Consider the following 20,489-nt stretch of genomic DNA (forward strand, 5'->3'; position numbering starts at 1 on the left):
GGAGGCTTGAACTAGATGGTACAGTAAGTCTGACCCATGTGTACAAATGTATAGGATAGTGGGGGAGTTTAGAACTGGAGAGCAGATTTCAGACAAAATCATCTAATATGCTGCAAATGTTTCAGTTTATAAGTTTGTGGGATTTTTTTAAACACATGACTGTGCTGTCACAGGCACACCATGAGTGCACAGGAGACGACGCAGGAAGCCACATGTTCCCTGCCTTCTCCTGCCCCCTCAGCTGACATCTCTTCACCTGCTTGACTTATTATCGACTGTGAAAATGAGATAAACAACCGAGCACTGGATTTAGGAGATACATGCAATGTTTGTTGCTTTTTAGAAATCCACTGCATGGTCTTTGTGTATGTGCACAGTACAGTACAGCGTAACTGTTACGTCCCTTTGGTGTAGTCTAGGGGTGGACAGGGACAGTAAACAGGACAAATCAAGGATTTGTAATGAGCCAACTGGCAGTTTGATGATTTATTATACAACTTAAACTTTAACACAAAAATACCAAGAGGTTAACAAATGTGGGGGGGAGAAAGGCGAAGGTGGTGTGCCAAAGGAATGAAAATAAATAAAACAAAATGAGGCCTACCTCTAACTACTGTCACTGAAACAAAACACACAAAAGAAAACCTGTCTAATCTGATCTAAAGAAAACTTCCCAAACCAAAAACAAGGGGTGGCACCCACCACTAACCTGGTGTTTCTAGACAAAACAAAACTATGTGGTGAAAATGTAAAGGGTACCCCAACTTACCTATGCTTTCTCCCCACACAAACCTTCAAGTAACAATCTAGTCAACACGACACAACACAGGCAGTCTACTAGGGCAATAAGGGGGAAAATGAGAGAGAGGGAGCTCCTCATCCAGGCTCCCCTTTATGTAAACTCCCGGCAGATGATTGGCCACTCGGACAGCCTGGGAACCAATGGGCCGTCCTCCAGTCTGCTCAGGTGTAATCCAATCAACCCATCAGCACTTAGAGGGAAAACTAGGTGAGGGAGAAAGACAGGAAACAGAGGGAGGAGGAAAACGACAACAAAAAACACTATGCCCCTGCATGGCACGTAACAGTAACAAATATCAAGTGGTGAGCTTCAGCATCTCTGTGGTAATCCATGTTGCAGTGATGCAACATCTAGCTGTGAAGGTTGTAATATAATGTGTGTTTCTACTTTAAATTCCACAATAAGAACCAGGGTATCAGCACCATTTTGTTTGCCAGTACTGAACACTGTGTACAGCCAGTATTTACAAAAATACTTATTGTTTTTTTCATCTAAAATGCCTAATTGTTTCTTCCTTGTTCCCCACGACCTCATTTTCTTCTGCTGTAGCTACATTTAAGCACCAGCAGGAAAACAGTCACTATGTACCTGATTCATACAACTAGATTAGACTGTAAATTGCCACAGAGATCAGGTCAGACGTTGTTCCTCGGACACAGACTCTCTGTGGTCGATTGGAAATAACACCCCCATTAACCTCAAGATCAATGAGTCTTTGGAAAAGGACGTGTCTCCACTGAGTTGAACAAACACCTGCAACAAAAACTCTCTAACGTATCCTTAAAGATGTATTAGATGTTTGGTGATGATATCAAGCATAGTGAGACCAGCAGGGCATCATCTGTGCCTCTGTGAACTTTGGGAGCGAGCTGAAGTGGGTCTAAGTGCCCGGCCGCAGAGGAGGTTAGATGAAGGTCAGAGATGATGGTCGTTTGCTGAAAGTCATTCAGTTAACTTGCTGTTAGGTTTTTGGGCAAAGGCTTAATGATTGAGAGTTTCCATGATTTAGGCACTGGGCATGTGTTTCACAAGTGCTAGAATAACATTGTATATACTATGATACTTACTTATAGTTACTTTTCAGAATAAAATGCAAGCTCACAGTTCACAGCACCTGTGGCAAAAGTAATTTAGAATTAAAAATCTATAAACAAACACAAAACATGTGGCTTAACAAGTGACATTTAACCCCCAAATCATTGTTCAACAAATGGAGTATTAAGTACAAGACAATAGTCGTAACATCGCATCTACACATCGAACAACAATGCTACAAACCTCAAACCATTCAACCGCCCACCAAAATGACGACTGCCTCTGATGAATTTTATTTCCTTGCAGTATTTATCTCAGGACAAGGCTACAAAGATAAGGTAAGATAAAACTTTATTGTTCATTACATTTGCATCAAATGGAAATTTGTCTTTGACAACCTAGAAATATGAAATATTTAATATACACAAAATACCTCCAGGTTGCTCATACATTTCAATATAAGCACTAAGATAAAGGTGACAAGATAAACAAAAAATATAATCCAAAATAAAAACATACTAGTGATTAACATTGAATGGTTGTGTATGTTTGGTATTTTGTTTTTTCCACCTAAAAAATGTAGTATAAAATAATCTGACAAATATTAAAGAATAAGATAAATAAAAACTGAGAATAAACAAGGTTTTATGATAAATTGTCTGCAGTTCTGTGTTTAAGAGTCAAACTTCACCCACATCACAAGAAAACAATCAGGTAACACATTTAGCATTTATAAGCAGTAGCCTATATAAACAGTTAATAAATTATTTATAACACACTGTGTTTATTAATTTATTTTTTACAGTTGTAACTCATCCTTTGGGCACCAATAAGTCGAGGCTGCTGTATGAACAGATAATAGATCATATGGGAAAACACAGTTGTAATAATATCTTTATGTCTTTATAAGATAAGTTATAGTTATTCACAAAAACTGCACATTAACAAACACTTAAAAATGTCCCTTTATCTTCTTACAACTACATCGCAATTGGTCATAAACCATTTATAAAATATAGATAAGCCTCTTATGAACAGGCAGACTTAAAGTAGTGTAACTAACACTGCACGACATCTGTACCTGTGAAGAGCTAAAGAAATGGTATCTAACGGTTTCTGTGTTCTCACTGTTTCTCTAAATTAAGCCCATACAGCTTTTCTTGGAAAACAGGACAACTTTTTTAGATTTTGCACAATGCTTTGCACATATGTGCATCATGTCTCTGAGCTGAAAGGATCACAACACTAAGAGCCACCCATATTATTGTAACCAACACAGAGCCAACATCAGAGAACAGTGCAGTGAGTGCTGATAACATAAAATCTAATAGCTGATCATACTGTGGGCAGTGACTAACTTATACATCTCTTTGTTCATCGATTGACAAAAAATAAGTGATGGATAAAACAGGATTGGTGATCTTACTAGTTCAAGGTTAGAGGGTAATGTTAACAATCCTATTTAAAGGTTTATTGTTCACACACTTAAAATCTAATTGGTTTACAAGCTTTTGCAAACAGTTGCTGAATTAATTTTGTTTCAGCACAATCAACACTTTCATCGGACGTCACCAGGGACTAAACTACATGCAGCTGTTGAAAACCTGGAGTGAAGATCAGAGTTACAGTCGAGAGCATTTGGCCAACCTGGCTCCTCCTTTAAAACTGTTGCGTATGTGCAAACAGGGCCTGAAAGATGTGTTCACCACTTCCCACACAAAAACTGGGAGGAGATGTATAAATACAAAGGTGATGGGAGAATGTGGGCACCGGGGCTCAAAGTCTGAACCATGCGTACAAACATTTTGGAGACGGGGGACATTGGCGATGCAGATGATGAGATGGTGAATTGAAGCCAGATTGCGGAAAGCATCATCGTAAATGATGCCTCTCACACATTTACTTTCACTTCATATTACACTTCACTTTATCTTAAAAAGTCAAACCAGCTGTGTTATTTGTGTTTGTGCTGGTGAGCCATGACTACTCCATAAGCTGTTTTCAATTATAAAAGATATAAACCAACTCAAATCAAATTCTGCTAAATATTTAATCAGCGTCATCTCACCATCACATTCCTGGTTTGTCTCTCCCTGATATTAAGTGTGAATCTATATGTCTGTTCATCGCAACCACGTTAACTAGGCTAACTGATGAAATTCTCATCACTGGTTGTAGAAATCCAAGACAACAGCAAATAACATTGAAAAATTGCAGAACAGTGCGTCAGTAGTTTTTGATAATATCTTCGAATACTGTGCATATATCGCCAAGTGCAATTTTAGTTTTTCTATCGTTTTTGAACTGCAGTGAACACAAATGTGCTCAGTGTGCTCCGAGAAACACCACTTAGATTCATAAATAAATAAATAAATAAATAAATAAATAAATAAATAAATAAATAAATAAATAAATAAATAAATAGTGCTCATCTATCAAATTTCCATTTTTTAGATAATATCCCAGGGTGTAGGACTGACTACCACTGGTTGTCGTGATCAATTTGGGAAGATGTGAGGCAATCAATCTGATTGCTGTAATGCTTGATGGATGCTCAGGAGGAAGTTTTCAGGGACCACAATGATTTTCTGGCCCACAATGATGACGACTGGCTAAAAAGCTAATTTATATCCTGTAGAGCTGTGCTGTTGTTTCTACGTACATAACTGGATCCAGACAGACTAACCCGAGAGAACGGCCCATCCCAGTACAGTTACAAGCACTGACCACTATGTTGTTTCTGGCAACTGCCTGTTACCAGTGGGAGTTAGCTGACAGGTACAGTATTTGTTTGATATGATTAATACTATATAATGTTTACCTTTCTGCCTAAAGCCCTTTTGGATGGGATTATTAAAATGGGTAATCGACATGTTTCCAAGTTTCCTTACACTGTGGGAGAACAGGCCAACATCAAAAGGCTATGTACAGGAATGTTCGCTTTCCCAATTGTAATCGGTGCAATTGACTGTACTCATATTGATGTAAGGGCTCCAACTGAAAACAAATTTATGTAAATCGAAAGCATATGCGCTCAAAAAACATCCAAGTCATATATGACTAACTTGGTCCTTTTAAGCGTGACGGCACAAAACTGGACTTTTTTTCCCCTAACACAAAGCAGTGTACTGGCTGGCTTCTTGGTAAGTTAATGAAGAACGTATTGTAGTAATTCTGTGATAACCTGCAGGTGACAGTGGCTTCGCCCTCAGACGCTGCCCCTCGCCCCATTTACAAGCCTGCAGAGCGCAGAGGAAATGCACTACAATAATGCCCACACTTGCCCCATCAGCTTCCTCAGATGCTGATTGTGGTGTTTAGATGCATCATGTGGCACTTTTATAGTAAGCAAAAAAATCTGCCAGGGCGGTGGCACTACATAAAAAGTCAGCAAGATCGCCAAGATTATTAAGATTCATTCCCTGGGCACCATGAGTATGTGTACTGACTATCATCACCAATAGTTTTAAAGATACTGAAAACCAAAACCACATGATGGTCCAACAGAAACAAAAGGTCAAGAGATCAACAAAGTCATTAGGATTCACCCACTGGGGATCTTGAATGTCCAAAATTTTATGGCAGACCCTGCAGCATTTCCCTACAGACCAAAGTGGTGGACCAACCCACTGACTATTGTCACTAACACCCCTAGAGCCACATCACTAGTATGGATATAAATGCACACTGCAAATGCAAGGACAGTGTTAAAAAAAAACTTCCTCTCCAATTACAAGCACTAAACAGACTTTTACAATGCTATAGATAAGTATAGTATCCAATTAAAAGGGAAATATCTGACTCTTTTGTTGCTAAATGCTCCACTATGTTGCTATAGCAACTAGCTAATAGAGGAGGTAGTGTATACTGGGTTTTTAGAGCTTTTTGCTGAAAACAGCTGTCTGCTGCAACAATACAATTTGGTGGGGATATAATAAGTGGTGAAAATGGGGTAGAGGGATATAAGAGGGAGAGAAAGAGAAAACGAAGTGTTAAAGCTATTTAATTGTTGTGTTAAAATCTGAGATTTTTATTATTATAAAATGGTAGAAGCTGTTAAGATGTGACTTGAGTTAACTAAAAAGAAGAATACAAATACCAATTATAACTGCTTTTAGGTAACTGGTGGAACGGTCCATTAGAGCTGTCTTCTTGAGACTTAGCTAACATAACGAAGTATTATGCTCGAGGAGGATTTTCCATAACCTGGCAAACCAAAGGTTGTTTTTTATTAATGGCTTATAGCAGCTTTCTAACACCGTATAAAGGGTGCCATATTAAGTGCTTCCAAACATCTTAAATTGATAAAGTGATGAGGACCAGGCTCACAGACAGGTAGGCAATCAGGCACAGACCACAGGTAACTACATAAGGCTCGAAGGCACTGGAGTCATTGGCAAATGATCTGGCCAATGACTGGGTGAACAGGGCTGGGGTAAATACAAGGGAGCAGATGAGGATCATGAGGAACAGGTGTGTAGGCGGGTAGGTGGGGAAGGTCCAGTGATTGGAAATGAAAAACAGGTGGATCTGGAAACAGGACATCTGGTGGGCAGGTGGTATACGACAGGAGGCTAATCAACAGGGCTGAGACAGAAATTATGACAAGATGCTACATGTCTATAAGACAAGATATATTTGAAGGCATCATGCCGGCATGATACCAGCATCAGAATAAAACATCCACTAAAATACCCAAAATACCCACTCAATTTGTCCAGTCTCACAGGAGCCAATATCGAGAAGTAATAAAATATATGAATAAGTAAACAAATAGAACTGCATTTTGAAATGCATTTAAGACACTTTGATTGTCATGTTCAAGTTTTGATGCTCCAGTATCTCCTCCAGATGGCAGGACAGAATAGAGGCTTCAGGATGGGTGATGCAAGAGACACTGAGGAAGCAGCGTTGGTGGTCAGCATGGATGGGAGAGGGGAGCCAATGATCTTTCTTGCTGTCTTCACTATCCTATTCAGTTGGTGTCAGGCGCTAATGCAATAGATCAGCATACTTTCAATGATGTCCCTATAGATGTGATGAGGTCCAGGATGTGGAGACTTGATCTCTTTAGTCTCCAGAGTAGGTGGAGCCGGTGTTGGGCCTCCTTAACAATGGCTGTGGTGTTGACTGATAAAGCCAGGTCTTCAACCAGGAACACCCCCAAGAACTTTGTACTACTGACCTTCTCCTCATTGCCACCATCAATCATCAGGGTGATGTTGCAAGTGGCCCCTCCTCAAGTCAATTAACATCTCCTTGGTTTTAATTGACACTGAGGACAAAATTGTGGTTCCTACACCATGCTGTCGGGTGCTCCACCTCCATCCTGCATACTGTTTCATCTCCACTGCTGATGACACCCACCACTGTGATATCATCAGCTTACTTAATGATGTGGTTTAAGTTGAAGGTGGCAGTGCAGTTGTGCATAAGCATGCTGAACAGCAGGGTGCTCAGGACACAGCTACCAAGATGTGTGGCTACTAACCTTAACTGTCTACTGCCTCATTGTTAGGAAATCAAGGACCCAGTTGGATGTAACCATGTCCATGTCCAGTAGCTTTAGCTTCTCCATCAGCTGTTGAGGTAAGATAGTATTTGATGCTCAAGTCAATGAAGAGGACTCTGTCATAAATATTCCTATCATCCAAGAGGTTTAGGAGGAGGTGGAGTGTGGTGGATATTGCATCCTCCATGGATCAGTTGGGTCTATATGCAAACTGTAGGGAGTCCAGGTTAGCAGGGATGTGGACGAACCTCATGCATGATGAGCTGCTTGTTACAATGGGTGTTAGATCCACAAGACAGAACTTGTTCACGCAGCCAGGGTTTGACTTCTTGGGAACTCTTGAGGCATGTGATCACTATTGATTGCACTATTAAAAATGTCTGTGAGGACATCCTTCAACTGTTCTGCCCAGGAATATTGTCCTGCAGCCTTGTGGGGGTTGACCTGGGAGGAGCTTTGTTTTACCCTGGCTAGTGACAGTTGGAGTACCTGATTGCTGGGTGACAATGGAAATTTGTCCCCCCCCTGCTGTTGTTGACAGCCTCAAACTGTGCATAACACTTATTCAGTTCATCTGAGAGAAGTGATGCTATGGCATGCTGAAGGGGATGAGTTGTAGTCTGTTATTGTTTGGAATGATCACTGCAAGATTCGGTCACACCTCCATCTTTATCCCATAGTTTATCCCATCGTAATCTTGAATCTTGATCTTGAATCTTTATAGTTTTTTTTCATCCATTTAGTTAAATATGGGGTGCTTGTGGAGTTCAATAGAAAGAGTGTCTAAACTGAGTAAATTGGAAGAATTATATGTTATATATACGTTATATGTTTCCCTCCTTCCAAATGATAACATCCAAAGGAATTCCTGTGGAATCACGTTAGCTTAGTCACCTCCCCCCACTTTGTCCTCTGTAACTGCTTAGCACCCATTTAAATCAAGTAGCACTGTCTAACATCCCTAAAGATGGATAGTGTTGCTTATCAGCTTTTTGTTGGCAGTTTGTCTTGCTTATAAGCAAACAAGGGGATAGCCAGTGCTAATGACCTTGTGGGTACAAATGCTACTTGTGTGTTTGTGTGTATTCTTTGTGCATGTTCATGTGTGCTTGCAGTACAGGAAGGTACAGGTAAATACACTGTATGTGTGGACTCGACTGCACACTATATGCATCTGACCTCCTCTCATGGCTGGTCTCTACTGCTGGGGATAAATCATGAGGATCTGTGGCAGGCTAACCCTGCTGAGGTGATTCATGGAGCTGCCTTCATGACCTTCCATTCAGGTACACAGCTGGGCCCACTTGCCCAGTGTGCCCATTCATTCCTGTGACTAGACAACACCATTTCTTATAGCTGCACAAAAGTATTATCAGAATAAAAATGAAGACTTAGAATGACTTCAGTTAAAGGTATTTCACATAGAATGTTTAAATATGAATACATCTCTGTAAAATTAATGGTAATTTATGGTAAAAGCCTTGATAAAGAGCAGCACTGTGCTAATGATAACCTGATCCATACATAAGATATTGCTCTTTGGAGCAGATGGTGCTTGCTACTGGAAAGTAAGTTCATTTTTAACCAAAGGAAAGAACTGTGCTGCACGCTAGTAGTGGAGCCTTGTCCATGTCTGGCATTCAAAAGTGATTAGCAATACTAAACATGTTGTGTACATGCTCGTTGTTCCGTCTGGGAGCTGCGTTTTGGCATTTTCGCGACACCACAACATCATCCAGGTATGCACCACATTGGTCAGTCCAGTTCATACTGCCATACATCCACAGGTGATGGCTCAGTACAGAAATTTAAAATAGGTATTTCTGCTTTTAACCCCATTATTGCCACCACAGTAACTTTGCTTTTCTTTTCACATATTATTAGGTGTCTGAGCCTTAAAACCCTCAAACCCACACCAACACTGCCCCACTTTTTAAATGCAGTGCCATTTTCAGTCTGAATGCCTGCTAATATGTATGAGATTGATTTCTATAGACCCATTAGTGAAGTGCTCTTATGTTTAGCAGAACAGTGGTCTCTTCCTTTTTTTGCGCTGTAAAGCAAACTCATGTTGTAACTCGTTGGATTTTCTGAGAGAACAGACCTGGGGCCACAATCTGAGAAATTTAAAAGCAGTCTCCAGTCTTTTCTTACCTTAAAGGAACCCTGTGGCATCTTTTGTAAATGTTCACATTCACAGTTTCTCACCAAAACACAGTGTATGTATCCTTGAGGGTTAGTGTTGAATGCATTTCTCTCATTGTAAACTATCTGCATAATTATCTTTCTGAAAAATTTAAAACCTTTATTGTTTGCTTGCTACCATTGTTCTTTTTCCTTGCATTTGTTGACGCTACATTTCTTAGCATATGACTGCTACCAGGACATAGCATGAAACCACTGGATCACATGAAAGCATGCACACGTGCATCCCAGTGTACGAGATACTATCTATTCCATTGTGCTACTAGTGGTCAAAAACTCTTCTGGGTACATTTAAACTAATTCTGCTGATGCTGAAAAATTGGCTTGGTAAAGCTTTTCTGGTTTAAAGTATATATTACACACATCATTTCCCAGTAACTAATATTTCCAGGTTCATAACTACCTACTTTACTGCAATGTCACTTTTTTCTCTTTATGGATACTGTTGAAAGCTATAACTTCATCTTAAATTGATTACATATTCAAGTAAGCTGTGTGCCGGTCATGTCCTTGTGGCTTTTCTTTATGCTGGCACTGGGGTGGAAATGGTATACAGGCTGCTGTAGTTCATCTACTGGCAATGGCCGTTTAAGAACCAATGAATGGTTCTTGTACTTCAATGTGAAATATTATATTCTTCAGTTTATGAAAAGCTTTCAGTGTAAGTACAGTGTAACCTCGACCCACCCCCCTTGTCTCTTTATGCTTTCTCTATCCTCCTCCTCCACCCTTCTGTCCAATACAGCTGCCCTCTATCAATTTTCCAGACCAATAGCAGAGCCCCATTCTCTCCATTCTTCCCTAATCCAAACGTTACTGTGCAGAGGCCTCTGTACATTTTGCTGGAAGCACCCCTGCTGTTTAGAAATTGCTAATCAACAGAAACACTAGGTCAAAAGGTCCTCAATGAGAGTATGCATCTCACTGCTTGTGTGCTTCTCTCGCTTCTCTTTACGCAATGATGTGAATAAAGCAGACTGGCCTTGTTCATACAGTACATATTCTACCATGCTCAACAAACAAGCCAAATAACAACTCATAGTATGAAAGCATCAATATTACTATCAATGTAATTACAAATTGAATCATTTCTTTGCCACTTAAAGCCATGTAGCCATTTTATTTATGTACAAACTCTTTCCATTGCTCCGTAGCTTTCAGCTCTTTCCTCCCAGGCAAACAAAGAACTTGGAAATAGCAAAATAGAGCCAAATCTGCAGTGACATAATGGCAAGAATCAATATGACTTTTCCTTCCTAAATAGAAGATAATGGTATCACAATGGAGGTGTGGAGAGCTTGTCTACTCAGCCAGCCCTGATTGATCTGTTACTGCAAGAGTCACTTTGGGACCCGCAAGGTGTCTGGACACATTAGCCTCACCGTGTGTGAGCCAAAACACACACACACACACACACACACACACACACACACACACACACACACACACACACACACACACACTGTGTTCAAAGGAAATTCATCGTCAGGTTCTCTCACAGTCATATATCATAATTATGTGTTACATATATTCCATTGCATGTATTCCAGGAGTTTTATTAGTGTGCACATTGTTTATATATATATATGTGTGTGTGTGTGTGTGTGTGTGTGTGTGTGGTGTGAGTATGTGTGTATGTGTGTATTTCTCTCTGCTTCATCAACATCTACTTCAGTTTGTGTGCAATTTCCTGTATTTTTTCTAAAAGGCCAGACTCTATATAATCTTTTCATGGCTATCGATTATCCTCAGTCCTAATCAGAGTGCTGCATTAGTAGACTGGAAAAAAAGCACATCAGAAATAGTGCACTCAAATGCTTCTAATATTACCACTCAACATGTGAGAGCATCTCTGTTTGTGAAGTAGCTACGGAATATTTAATTTAATTTTAACATTACTCAACAGTAAGAATCTTGGAGTGCTGCAGGGATGACATACTTTTGTAGGCCAACCTGGAAGTTAGCATCACCCTGGTTCCCTCTACAAAAAGCCAATGGGATTTTTACACTGCCTACAAAAAAAAAAAAATGTGATACTTACAAGCTTAGTTCAGTGGGATATTCTTTACAAATGAACATCACTTTTATGATTTTTGAGACCTAAATACAATCACCACAAGTAAGTTAATGCTAGGCTAGGCCACTGTCTTATGACTTCAACATCCCCACCGCTAAACCTCCAACTTGTAAAACCTTATGTCAGGCATTAATTCCTGCCAAGTAATATATTTTTTTATTGCATACAACTTATAGAGAGGTGGCCATGGTGGCTGGTAGGACTTTCACACTAAAAGCACTTTGGTTTAAGTTAGGGAAAGAACATTATTTCAGTTAAATATTAGGGAGGAAAACACCGTGTCTTGTGCTTCAAGTCACCTATGACTTTTTAAATATTTAATAAAAACTGCAATATAGATCTTAATTGCCTGGTGTTTTACCAATGTCCAAATGTTACATCTTTTTAGAATATTAACTGTAAAAATAGTACCCAAAAAACAAAGTAATGGGTGCCTTGTTTAAGTGTCTATTAGGTGTGTTTCAAAATGTTCAAACTTTGCTACTGTTATTTAGCAAGCAGGGTTGCTACCCAACACTACATGTTATGTGACATAACATGTAGTGTGTGTGCAGAGCCCTTACTTATCTTTAAGCTAAGCATTTAGAGTTATTTTTATTATTATTATTCTGCAGGGAGAATATTTCTACATTTCTCCGTAGGTCTGAATATAATCTATGTTATGTGACTGCTGACATAGACTCTCCTTTTTCTGCCATTAAAAGTAAAAAGAAAATAGTTGCCCTTGAATTTCTCACTGACGCTGGCCTGTCTATTGGTTTTGGGACTTTTCAGCGATCTTTACTTTTTCACATGCCTTGCCTGACAAGTTGCTCTCATTACCTGCAGAAATCCAATCAACTGCACATTTTGAGCTGTACCCAGTTGTAGAAGCTTGGTAAATTGCAGTGCATGACGAATACACTTTTCTACCTCAATGAATCCACCATTAATAAAGACCAGTTCTCTATTCCATTCATTCTTCGCCTTGATTGACACTTTTATTCTCTTCGCAGCTCATATACCCAGCCATAATAACAAAATGGGGCCAACTTGATTGTTTGATAGGAACATTTCTAGGTGTATTTTTCTGGGTGTATTTTTAAGTATGAGTCTGTTTCATATCACGCTGTGCAATGGGAAAACTTACTATTAGCAAAAGCAGAAAAAAGCCCAAAAATAACTTATGAAGCCCCTCAGCTGCCTTGGCTGATCTAAATGTAGCACGACTCAAGATTTCTAGACTTTATTCCTGTTGGTTTACATACACGTTAATCTCGTAATTAAGTAGCAATTAAGATAAGTAACTAATGCCAGCCGTATCCTAAACAAGATCCCACAAGATCCCAGTCTGTACAAACACTTACACAATGACACATTGTCTTTAGATGTGAAAAGGTGTCAGGCTTTAGTTTTTTAAAAGTCTTTTCAAAGTCTCCTAGTGTATGAAGTTTGTTTGCCAAATGGACTTGGTTTCTGCTTTCAATTATAGTAATCTAAATGTTGTAAAATAGTAGTCTAAATGTTGTCTTTCACCTGCAGGAGAGATCAGTTCTGGAGAAATTAAATATATTCTATGCCAACAACTGCACCAAGCACTCTGTAGCAACGGCATGTTTCTATCTTATTTCATGTACCTTACACACAGGTGACAGTCAGCATCATTTTAGCCTCTCATGTGCAAACATACACACAGCTTAAATTTGATAATAGAACATATTGCTATTTAGATGTATATAAATCTTTAGTAGATAGCAAAAATAATGTCCATTACTCATGATGGCCTCTGGGCAAAGAATATACAACAGAGAAAGCACAAACATTATAGTTTGATATTTTATGAAACAATAATTTCTTCCTTCCTGTCAAGAGAAGGAGCAGATGGCTAGCTTAGCTTAGCATCAAGCCTGGCTCTGCCCAAAGATAAAAAGGTCTGTACCTCTCAAGCTCAGTGATCAACAACATTCAGCTCCCTGTTAAACCTGTTGTCAGTCAGCTAGGTACAGATCAAATAAACCTGATGATGTTAATTCCTAAAATCTTGAACTATTCCTTTAAGAGTGTCTTCAACAAAAAAAATGTGAGAAGTGGATACACAAAGAAAATTAGGTGAATAACTCTCATATTCAAAAATGCAACCAACCTGCCAACCTGCTCTTCATAATGCTGCAGCTCTTTAATGATAAACATCAGAACTAGTTAATTCAAATAAACTTACTTTCACTCTCTTTCTGTCTGTAGATATATTTTTGAGGCCAGTTATTCTTTTTTTTTTCCTGTAGCAGCTTTTGTTTGTCTTTCAGTGTTTGTAGCATTTCAGAAATTTGAACTGTCTGGATTTGGAGTGGATTTCCTTAATGTGTGTGGTTTTCCTTTTGCGTATGTTATTGTCCTTAAAGGCTACTGTAGTTTTTTTTTTAATTCTTCATAGAAGAATGATATTCACAAATCTCCTCTGAAGAGGAACATGGAGCAGAGCTGTGCACCTTTTTGCCTCCTCATAAACATGCAAAAGAAAAGAAACCCCAGAAAAATACAAAACTCTTCCTTTACCTTTTGTATAAAAAGCGATATTTCTGTTTAATGCATTGTTTTGGCCTTTCCATATTGGATATGACCTCATCATCATTAGTATATGGTGCACATACTGTATGCGTGCGCACTCCTGTGCTTTTATTTTTTTCTCTCATTACAAGAGTAACCTGTGAAATGCAGTGAGGTATTTTTGAATTCAGATGGCAAAGGTGGAGGATAAGGCAGTGATACATACATAAATAAATAAGTGTAACGTATGGCTCCATTTGTCCTACCTTGGTCTTTGAAGAAGCCACTCCATTTTGTCTTCACCTCCATTAATTCACCAACTCTGATAAGTGAAGCAAGGAGTGAAACAAGAGGGAAAGGACATTGCTCAAAGAGAACAGAGTGAGTGAGAGTCAGCTCTCTCCCCTGTCCACTCCACAGTACACCACAGAGCTGGAGGTAAACAACTTTCAACACATAAATATTTAAATGTTTCATTAGATGCTGTCTCGTGAGGAGACTAAGGAGAGCTTGGGGATTCAGTTCCAGCAGCAGGCGCAAAGTCAAACCCAGTCAAAGACAAATCCATTCTGTCAACAGGAACAAGGAGCGTTTGGAGGCGGTGAATTATGTCTATGAATATGCAAATAAATTATATATGCACACCTGGAATGAGGTATCAATATGTATTAAAATATGCATGTTTAACAAGCGATTGGTAAGATAGCTTGTAAGCATGTAAGTGACAAAATAAAGTCACAAGTTACGTATTTATTTCTGTATGTGCTGTGTATGTGTATTATGTCACAATATTAAAGCAAAACCAAATTAAAGCTGCAGCTGTCTATTTTCTTTCTTTTTTTTTTTTAGTATGGGGTTTGTATTTTTCTTTTCTTTCATTTATTTATTTATTTATTCATTTATTGGCTGCTGCAGGGATGACGCGGAAGTTAACATCACCCTTGTTCCCTCGCCAAAAAACCAGTGGGGTTTTTAGATTACTGCAGGTAATAACAATATGACCTGTGACAAATAAAAGTTTATGATACCTACACATTTTGTTCAGCAAGATAATTTTCACAAATGAATACCTTGCATATTCATAAGGCTAATGTAAACGAGGCTATAAAGGTGGACTGGTGAGTAGATAGATTTTCATGTTCAGCGTGATGATGTTTAATGTCCCAAACAACCTTGTCAGTCTCAGCTATTTTTAGAAGAGGTAAAAGTTAAAAGAAATGGGATATTTACTGATGTATTTTATGTTGTAGAATAAAATGTGAAAATGTCTTAAGCTTGTGTTAAACACAGACCTTATTCTAGTCATCTAACTAAAAACCAGAACTAATTTCTGGGTTTCAGGACTTGTTCCTGTGGCACTCTATGGTGGTGGTGCTTCTGACCACCTGACAAACTAAGTCCAATACCCGCCCTCCTTTCAGTTGTTATGATCCCTTTACCTCTTGAATGCTCCTTTTATGTTCACCATCAGTTCGGCAAGTTACTCTTTTTTCATGTGCAGTGGGTGCATCAGAGCTTTCTTTTTGAAAACAGCTTCCTGCCAAACCTGAGAGCAGCGAGAGTGAACCGACATGCTCAAGTTATGGCCCCTAAAACAAAGCATGAGCTTTGAGCTGAAAGATGCTGAAGAATTACTAATAATTCTCTGTGGGTTGTCACTGCAGGGTAACTCCTTCATATTACTCTTTGTCATTTCACCAGTTAATATAAAACATTGATTAGCTCAGCTGTAAATATAATGAACTGCTTAATTTCACTGTGTGCTATTAAAACACGTTTCATTTGTAATTCTCAAGAATTTATTGCAAGACAAAATTTAAATTTTATGTACATCCACATCGCTTCACTACATTACTGCAGCACAAACAGTGTTAGTACTGCAGTTAAATAATCACCTCTCTTATATTGTAAATGTAAGTGAATGTGTATACATGAAATGACACCTGCTTTAAGCTAAACAGCCTCAGAAAACACAGTGTTCTAACAGTATGACAATTTAGTATCATGGCTCTAATGATACATAGATTTCACACAATATACTAAATTACTTACTATGTTGGCTGTAAATATATAAATATATATACATATATATATGTGTGTGTGTGTGTATGTGTGTGTCGTATGTTTGTGTGTGTGTGTGTGTGTATGTGAGGTCCAAGCCCATTTACTTGAATATGAATAATATATATGGTAAAAAAAACAAACATACAGCTCAGGATGAAGACATTAAAAAAACATTTAAAAAATAAAAGAGCTTGAGACCTTGAGACCTTAAAAAAAAATTTAAGTTCTAGTATTTTCTTGCTCAACATTATCAATTTTTTATGCACTTCTTTGAATTCAGACATAGGAGGTGAACAGCGTCACTTAAAAGATGGAAAATTTAGTATTGTCTTGTGATGACAATATTTACAGAAAACACAAAACAGAAGAGGATTTAAAGGATGTGAGGACTCAGCACAGAATGGAGTAACTTTTCCACAGTAATCAGTTGAATCCAGTCAGTTTGTTTGTGCTGTCACTTTACCCATCCTGTTTCTTCCTGTAGCTCCGGACGTTTCTCCAGTCTAGTTTGAAGTTCAGGCCTTTTGACAACATGTGGGCACGCAACTAGGCAAAATGTACAACATGGGAAAAAATATTAAACATGTCGTGAACTTACATCAAGCAACTGTAACATCACTGTACTGCTTACCTGCTGTAACACCTGTTGTTGAATCTCCATGCTGTTAACGTCAGCTGTTGACTGAATCGTAACTTTCATTATCGTTTGTTTTGTCACCTCTATGAAATAAATCAAACACACACCAAAATAAAACATTAGAATTCTACTCTATAATATAATTTTACAGTGTTTCTGTGTCAGACTTCACCTTTTGAACAGAAGAAAGGCTGTCTGTCCCCGCAGTTGGAATCTCCCCATTCCCCTGAGATGGCAGAAAGCATTGCACAGAACTGCTCTGACCTGTGGTTGTTCGGCTGATTGGATTCCCAGTTCGTGAATGTGGAGTTGCTGTTGTCTGACCAGAAGGCCCAGGGCTCTCTGTAAAGGCCTGTCCACACCTGTGTGACACCTGCGTTCTTCAAAGTGACCTGGATGTTGTTATTCTCCACCTGGCTTCGTATGCTGACCAGGTCTCTGTGGTGCTCCCTGCAGTACGCCTGAGCCTCTGTCCAGTTGCGGTGCTCCTCCACTAAGACGTAACTTGTGGTACTGTTGGCTTTGAAGGGTTAAACAGAGAGGTGAGAGTCAAAACAGGTGCATAATGTAAAAAATGTAGGCGTAACTAATGAAACTAAATTATTCCTACCGTCATAACATATGAAAGGATGAGGATCTTTGCATGGTTGATCATTTAGTTTCATTGTGTCGTCATACAATACGCAGTGTTGCTTTCCTTGATAATTGTCTGGTTCGCCCATTGACCAGGTCAATAAATCAGAGTCTATGTCAACATGAAAATTCCCATCTTCCATGGACCACTTCCAACTTTTAATGTTATCATAAAGCCCAATCCATGCACGACTGCTTTCACTGTTAAGTGATAGTGCCAGAAGCCTTTGGTTGTCGTCGTGATTGTTGACGGTGGCCAGGTCGATGAACCTCTCTCTGCAGTAGCTCTGAGCTTCAGTCCAGGTCAGTCTCAGATTCACGAAGTGATAGTCCCTGCTGAACTCGGCAGAGACGGCGGAAAGTCCTGATGAGTCAAACAAGACAAGAGCTGTTTGTAGAATAAGGTAGATTTTTAACAAAATTTAGTATTACAGTGAGTACTAATTACACAGATCAGAGAATTTATCAAACACATTACATATAAAAAAAATCCAGTCAGTGAAAATATTCAGTTAACATGACCCCTGACCTACAGACATAAAATCAACATAAAAAAAGAAAAATCCAAAAATCTATTATAAAATCAAGCAAGCTTGAAAATCTTTTCACGTAGTACTTTAGAAAATCATGCAAATGACTAAATGACCAAGTCCACCAAAACAGCAAAACAAAATGAAGGTCAGGGGGCCCCCTGGTACCAATGGAGGGACTTGTTGGTAGCTCCTGTGTCGTGTTTTTGCCATCAGGGCGCAACAACTCTGGAACAACTGGCTGATGAATATATTGTAAAATCAGTATCTACTTTCAAATCACTTCTAAAAATAAATTTTTTCAACAAAGCTTTTGAATATTCTCTTTTAAATATTTAACATATTTTTACATTTATTTATTTTTAATTGTGTTTTAATATTATTTTGAGTGAATTCTCTGCATATGTTTTTGCTTGTTTTGTTGTTTTATCCTTGTTAAGCAATTTCTAATTTCAGATTTTTATGTGCTATATAAAAAAAATATTATTATATAATGCCAGCCACTGTGTAGCACTAAATTACATTTTGTATAATATCAGCCTTACAGAATGCATGAATGTGTGTTTTAAATCAGCAAAAATAGGGTGTAATGTTATGTGGCCCTTTAGTGAGTGTGGGCCCCAAGTTAGTTGCCCACCCTGCCCCTAATCTGCCCGTTGTTTACTCACCTCAAAACATGTTTTTGAACAACATTACTTTATTTATCAAGAGGTGAAGAATGAAACATATCCATTAATAGTCTGAAGAAATAAACATTATTTGTTTAACAGACATATATTTCATCCGGTTCCTGTCTGGTTAACCGCCCCGACCCTCTGTTTTAGTGTTTTAGAGGACATGTTATTTTTCTCTAATTATGTCCACTCATCCCTTTATCAGTTGAAATGATGTTTGTGTGCATGAATCATTTTCACAGTCTACAACATTTATATCTTTTCTTTTTATATCTTAAAATGGAACAAAGCCCATCACTCTAACCTAAGGACCTAAATGTCACGAGTGTCTGTCAGCTGCAGTTCTCATGTGTGAGTTGTTAATGTTGCTGACCTGAGAGCAGTACGATGACCAGCGTGGTTTCTTCCATACTTGGCTTCATTCACTGTAATGAACATTGTTGTTGAGATTATTATTATCACAATCATTGTCATCATAATTATCATTCACATAATGATCTCTATCACCATCATTATCCAGCATTAGAATGAATTGTCACTGCAGTTTAAGCGTTTGAATCGAGCTCATCTTAACAGGAACAGTAGCTCGCTGAAAACGTCTTTACAAAGTGACTAAAATCATTTTTAAAAATCTTTGACAGAATATTAACACTTAAAAGTTTTACTGAGACAAATCAAATGAATCAAGTGATACTCACCTGACAAGACCTCTGGCAAGTTTTTTCCAGTCAAAGTGAAATTTAAGAGTTTTTTGCATCTTCCTTTATTTTGTTTATTTTCCTATCAAATGAGGACATACCTAATGAGGCGTGGCCAAAAATTTATTCAGAGGTGCTGGACAAAGGCAGTGGCAATGCTGCTAAAGAAGATAAGTTAATGATTAAATAGGGTACATATAAGGAAATATTAAAGTGATAAATATTATACATATGTAATGAATGAGCAAATGAGTAAAGTGTAAAGTCGAAGCATTTCGATGCTAATATAGAAATACACATGGCAGGTAAGTAATTCATGACACTGGGCTCATTGTGTTTATTGTGTTTGTTTGAATTCATACCTGTGGTGTGTCCTACCACATGGGTTTCAGGTGAGTTTGGGACGTGGCCTTCGAGCCTGATGTCTATAACTGTTTGCTCAGGCGCAGTGGTGGAAGAAATATTGAGATGCTTAATTGGTGTAAAAAAATACTCAGTGTAATTAAAGTACAGAAGTATGAACTACAAAAATAGTACTCATTACATAGTGTTGCATTTTTAGACATTACTGATTTGTTACTACTGATGCATCGAGTATAGGCTTCATATAAAGAGCAAATGATCTCACCTCTGACAACAGCAGTTTAATCTATAGTAATGCATCACATTATAGACATTTTGCATATCAATTCTATAGGTTTGTATGTTTCTCAATCTCCCACAGTCCCCCCACACAGATATTTTCACTCATACTGACTAATCTTATCAGGACAGCGTTGTTCTGTATGTACCAGCTTTGATAGCCATGTCCCTTAACCTTTCCATTGGTTTTGTTGCACCATTAAGGGCAGGAAAACCTCAGTCTTATAGGCACATAGAGTTTGGTGACATCACGTCATTTCTAGCATAGCTGCACCCAGATCCCACCTGACTAAAGGTCTAATCAGTTACTGAAAACAGTCTTTAATTTGCAGACTAAAAGGTACAATGTTTTTCCTCTAAAATGTATAGAGGTAGAGGTATAAATTGGCATAACATGGAAATATTTAAGTGAGGTACAATAACTTCACCACAAAACTGTACTTAAGTACAGAACCTT

The 20,489-nt window shown here is 38.4% G+C and overlaps 1 protein-coding gene across 1 annotated transcript; it reads right to left on the reverse strand.

Annotated features, from left to right (window-relative positions):
* Window positions 1-15,549: 15,549 nt before the first annotated feature.
* LOC139634228 (macrophage mannose receptor 1-like) lies at window positions 15,550-19,102 on the reverse strand. Its single transcript, XM_071500548.1, has 5 exons — window positions 19,066-19,102; window positions 17,466-17,876; window positions 17,028-17,375; window positions 16,850-16,938; window positions 15,550-16,764 (listed from the first exon to the last, which is right to left on the reverse strand). The coding sequence occupies exons 1-5, from the start codon at window positions 19,100-19,102 to the stop codon at window positions 16,678-16,680; spliced, it is 972 nt and encodes a 323-aa protein (XP_071356649.1). The 3' UTR covers window positions 15,550-16,677.
* Between the last annotated feature and the right edge of the window lie 1,387 nt (window positions 19,103-20,489).

This window comes from Trachinotus anak, unplaced genomic scaffold, assembly GCF_046630095.1.
Source record: "Trachinotus anak isolate AG129_WGS33_773 ecotype Australia unplaced genomic scaffold, CSIRO_AGI_Tana_v1 ptg000016l, whole genome shotgun sequence".
NCBI classification, from domain to species: Eukaryota; Metazoa; Chordata; class Actinopteri; order Carangiformes; family Carangidae; genus Trachinotus; species Trachinotus anak.

Bases quoted from the DNA above. Each gene is read 5' to 3' on its own strand.
- LOC139634228 (XM_071500548.1), bottom strand. From the start codon at position 19,102: ATGGAAGAAACCACGCTGGTCATCGTACTGCTCTCAG. The intron at 16,939-17,027 runs GTGAAGTCTGAC...TTTATTTCATAG, and splicing joins GCCTTTCTTCTGTTCAAAAG to AGGTGACAAAACAAACGATA. The intron at 16,765-16,849 runs GTAAGCAGTACA...CATTTTGCCTAG, and splicing joins AACAACAGGTGTTACAGCAG to TTGCGTGCCCACATGTTGTC.